This window comes from Lathyrus oleraceus, chromosome 1 (genome assembly GCF_024323335.1).
Source record: "Lathyrus oleraceus cultivar Zhongwan6 chromosome 1, CAAS_Psat_ZW6_1.0, whole genome shotgun sequence".
NCBI classification, from domain to species: Eukaryota; Viridiplantae; Streptophyta; class Magnoliopsida; order Fabales; family Fabaceae; genus Lathyrus; species Lathyrus oleraceus.
Genome location: NC_066579.1, coordinates 239,515,196 through 239,519,866, shown reverse-complemented (window position 1 = coordinate 239,519,866; position 4,671 = coordinate 239,515,196). Strand labels below are relative to the sequence as shown.

The following is a 4,671-nucleotide window of genomic DNA, read 5'->3' as shown; positions in this document are numbered from 1 at the left end:
GAAAGTTTAAACTGCGTCTGAATCCAGCCAAATGTACTTTTAGAGTCCGATCAGGTAAACTTTTGGGTTTCATAGTCAGTCAGAAGGGTATTAAGGTTGATCCCGACAAATTTCGAGCCATCCAAGATATGCCAGCTCCCTGAACAGAAAAAGAAGTCTGAGGCTTCCTTGGGCGACTTAATTACATCTCCAGATTCATATCTCACCTGACAGCTACCTGCGAACCGATTTTCAAGTTGTTGAGAAAGAACCAATCGATTGTGTGGAATGACGATTGCCAAGGGGCATTCGATAAAATAAAAAATTACTTGCAAGAACCACCAATCTTGGTACCACCGGTTCCGGGTAGACCACTTATTATGTATCTGACAGTGTTGGATGAATCGGTGGGTTGTGTTTTGGGTCAACATGAAGACACAGGCAAGAAAGAACATGATATCTACTATCTCAACAAGAAATTCACTGAATGTGAGACCCGATACTCACTTTTGGAGAAGACTTGTTGTGCCTTGACTTAGGCTGCTCGACGCCTGAGACAATATATGATTTGCCACACTACTTTACTGATATCCAAGATGGATCCAATAAAGTACATATTTGAAAAGCCTGTTGTTACTGGTAGAATTGCCCGGTGGCAAATGCTGCTCACCGAGTATGATATACAGTATGTGATCCAGAAAGTAATAAAAGGGAGTATTCTGTCTGACTATCTAGCTCACCTGCCTATTGAAGGCTACCAATCATTAAAGTTTGACTTTCCAGATGAAGACATCATGTTTATCAGAGATTTTACTATGCCAGGCTTCGAGGTAAGCCCTGAGGAAGGCCCCGAACCAGGATCGCGATGGATGCTCGTGTTCGGCGGTGCTTCTAATGCCCGAGGTCATGGTATAGGTGTTGTTATCACTTCTCCAACTGGTTTCCACATCCCCTTCACCGTCAGATTATGTTTTGACTGCACCAACAATATGGCAGAATATGAAGCATGTATCTACGGTTTAGAGGCGGCAATCGACTTGAGAATCAAAATCCTCGAGGTATTCAGTGATTCAACTCTGGTAATCAGTCAAGTGAAAGGAGACTGGGAGACTCAAGATAGCAAGTTGATACCCTACAAAGAGCATATCAGAAAACTGATCCCTTATTTTGATGAGATTTCCTTTCATCATATTTCTAGGGAAGAAAATCAGTTAGCAGACGCTCTAGCTACGCTAGCATCTATGTTCAAAATCAAGTGGAAGAATGAGGCATCATCCATCCAGATTGACCACTTAGATGAACCAGCACATTGTCTAGCAATTGAGGTCGATCCTGACGATAAGCCTTAGTTCTATGACATAAAGATATTTCTGGAAAAACGACAGTATCCCGAGGGTATATCCATTACCGATAAGAAGGCTCTAAGAAGACTCTCTTCTAAGTTCTTCCTAAATGGTGATGTGTTTTATAAAAGGAATTATGATTTTGTACTGCTCAGATGCATGGATAGACACGAAGCTAGTACAATCATAAGGTCCATACACGAATGTTGTGAGGGTGTACATGCAAAGGGTCCTGTTATGGCTAAGAAGATTCTCCGGGCTGGTTATTATTGGACAACAATGGAGGTTGACTGCTACAACTTTATGAAAAGATGCCATAAGTGCCAGATATATGGTGATAAGATCTTTGTACCACTAACTCCGTTGAATGTTCTAACTTCTCCATGGCCCTTTTCGATGTGGGGCATCGATATGATTGGGATTATCGAACCCAAAGCTTCCAATGGACATCGATTCATCCTAGTCGCTATTGATTACTTCATGAAATGGGTCGAGGCTGCTTCATATGCTAATGTCACTCGACAAGTGGTTAGGGAGTTGTGCAAAGAATTTAAGATCGAGCACCACAACTCTTCACCATACCGGCCTAAGATGAATGACGTCGTAGAAGCAGCTAACAAGAATATCAAGAGGATCGTCCAGAAGATGGTCAAGACATACAAGGACTGGCACGAGATGTTACCGTTCGCCTTGCATGGTTACAGAACTTCAGTCCGCACATCCACTGAGGCAACTCCGTACTCCCTGGTTTTTGGGATGTGTAGTGGGGTATTCGTTACCTTTAGATTTATTGACTAAATCAAAAGTAAAACATACAATTCAAGTCGCCACCGCACTTCTATTTATCCAAAGGAAAGGTTAGAAAGCGAACAAAAACCGAGAAGTTTTATCAAATCAAAAACTAATAAAAATGTCAGAGATCTGGGTAAGGGGGTTGGTTATGCAATGGGAAGGTTTTAAGCACCCAAAACATCCTTAGTACTCTAAGGGAGCCCTTTTTGCAAATGTTGTATGGTAGGTTGGTATTTGTGAAAATATTTGTGCAAACATGATTGGGGAGATGAGAAAAGAATAACAAGTTATTTACAATTTTTGTGTTTGAATGGATAAACCCATTGCCTACGTACCATCACAAAGGTAGGATCAAAACCTCGTAGTTCGGGATAAAAATCTCAAAATAAGTTGGTGAATTGATTGGTCAAAAGCCTTAAGGTCTTTTGTTATCAAAGGGAGAAAACTCAACCTAAAACCACAAATCCACTATGTGAGGAGAGCTTCAACATACTAGTGAGGGATCCACCCTATAATAAGTATGGAAGACTTATAGTCCAATCACTAAGGATACAGGTGAGGTTTATATCAACCAATATGATAACTCAAACCTAATAGCTAATGTTTATGAAAAGATTTAACACAAATGGTTATTGGAACCATAAAAACAATTTGAGTGAGTTATATTTACAAATGAAAAGTATTCACAAAATAAAGTCAAAGTTGACTTAAAGTTCAATTCAAAATAAGTATTATGAAAAGAGTTTGAAAAAAATCAAAGGCATAGTGCCTAGTGTCGCTACGCGAAAAATACAGAGTCGCCATCGGTTTTTATTTATTCCAAAGGAAAGGGAAAATATCGAGAAAACCCCAAAGAATGGTCATCGCAACCACGAACAGGTTCGGAAGTCGGTTATGCAAGGGGAAGGTATTAGCACCCCTCACATCCATGGTACTCCATGGGAACCATCTAGGATGTTTGCGCTTACGTGTGTATTATTTATCGAATGTTTGCTTGCTAAAGGTTTGCGGAGTGGAGGTAGATTTTAAATTAGTGTGCTCGCCAAGGAATGGATCCTCGTGCCTACGTATGCCCACTTGTTGAAGTGAGAAATCAGAGCGTCCGTAGTTCGTGGTTTTGAAATTTGTTTGTGTTTGTTTTGTTGATTTTATTACCTTGAAGAAGGGTTTTCGAATGGTGTCGCCCTAAGGCTCAAACAAAAGGTTTGAATGCGTTGAGTTGTTTTTAGGTTTTGAAGAAAGTGTTATTGATTTCGGATTGTACTAAAGACTATGGATAAAGGTGAATACCTCAAACGGTCAAGCCGAGCGTCTTGTGTTCGAAGCATTCAGAATGAGTGTAGGAAAGCTCCAGTCTCATCCCTTCTTTATCGCTTAAGGCTCGTGACGTACGATCCTAATCGCCATTTATTGTATTTTTGAATTTGATTTAGAAAAGACCGCTTGACGTTGGATCAAGGGTTTGTTTATTGTTTTTGATTTGAAAAATGGACCACTTGACGTTGGATCAAGGGTTTGATTATCGATTGTGAAATGGTGAGCGTTCCTAATGCCTAAGGAGTATCTAATCAAGCAATAAAAGAAAGCAAGTAAATGCGTACATGAGAAAGGGAAGGGGGGTACATGTAGAGTACAAGGGAGTGCAGGAAATAAAAGGTCTCATTGTCAGGTAGCCCAAGAGAAAGCCATGTGTGTGCAATTGTGTTCTAAATGGAAAAACAAGTAAAAGATTACAATTGATATTACAAATTCTTCTTGATTCTTGCACGCTTCTTCCATTTTAGATCACATTTGTCCAAAGTCTCTTTTGCAAAGGGTCCTAATGAGTCTCTAAGTCCATTGTCCAAAGTTCTCTCCATGCTTGGGAAATTATTATCCTTTTTCATTTTTTAAAGTCTTGACCATTTTTAGATTCATTTTAGAATTAAGTGAATATGATGGAATATGGATGTACAATGTGATAAAAGCAAAATAAAAAATAAGAGTGCATAAAGTAAATGACCGAAATTAAAATTTAGGAGCGGAAATTAAAAGCGGAAAATTAAAGGAGTTAGAAGCGGAATTGTAAAGAATTAGATGTTAGAAAACGAAAATTAAATGTTAGAGTTAATTGTTAGAAGGTTAATCAAAATCAATTAACATAAGAGAATTAGATCCAACTATCGAATTCTAAAAAGCTAACAAAATTGAATTCTAAAACAAATACCAAATCAATTCCAAAATTGAATCATTAAAGCAATTGACAAAAAACAAATTCTAAAAACAATTACCAAGTCAAATTCTAGAAATCAATTCTAATTAAATTCTAAACAAAATTAACTCTTAAATTCAATTCTAAACACAATTAATCCTAATTATTTTTACTAACCAATTAACATTTCCTAAGATTTATCCTAATTAATCTAAACCAACTAGCTATAAAGCAAGGTATATGAGTTCTGAAAGTGAAGAATGGGCCTCGGGAACGCTTGGCCCAAACCACGGGGAAGGTGCAAGCTGGAAAAACAGGGTGTATTTGTGAAGTACCATAGGCCCTATCCAAACCTCTACAAGGCTA

At 38.5% G+C, this 4,671-nt stretch overlaps 1 protein-coding gene across 1 annotated transcript; it reads left to right on the top strand.

The window, feature by feature from the left end:
* The first annotated feature begins 794 nt into the window (after nt 1–794).
* On the top strand, nt 795–1,328 carry LOC127101524 (uncharacterized). Its single transcript, XM_051038967.1, has one exon. The coding sequence runs from the start codon at nt 795–797 to the stop codon at nt 1,326–1,328; it is 534 nt and encodes a 177-aa protein (XP_050894924.1).
* The last annotated feature ends 3,343 nt before the right edge of the window (nt 1,329–4,671 follow it).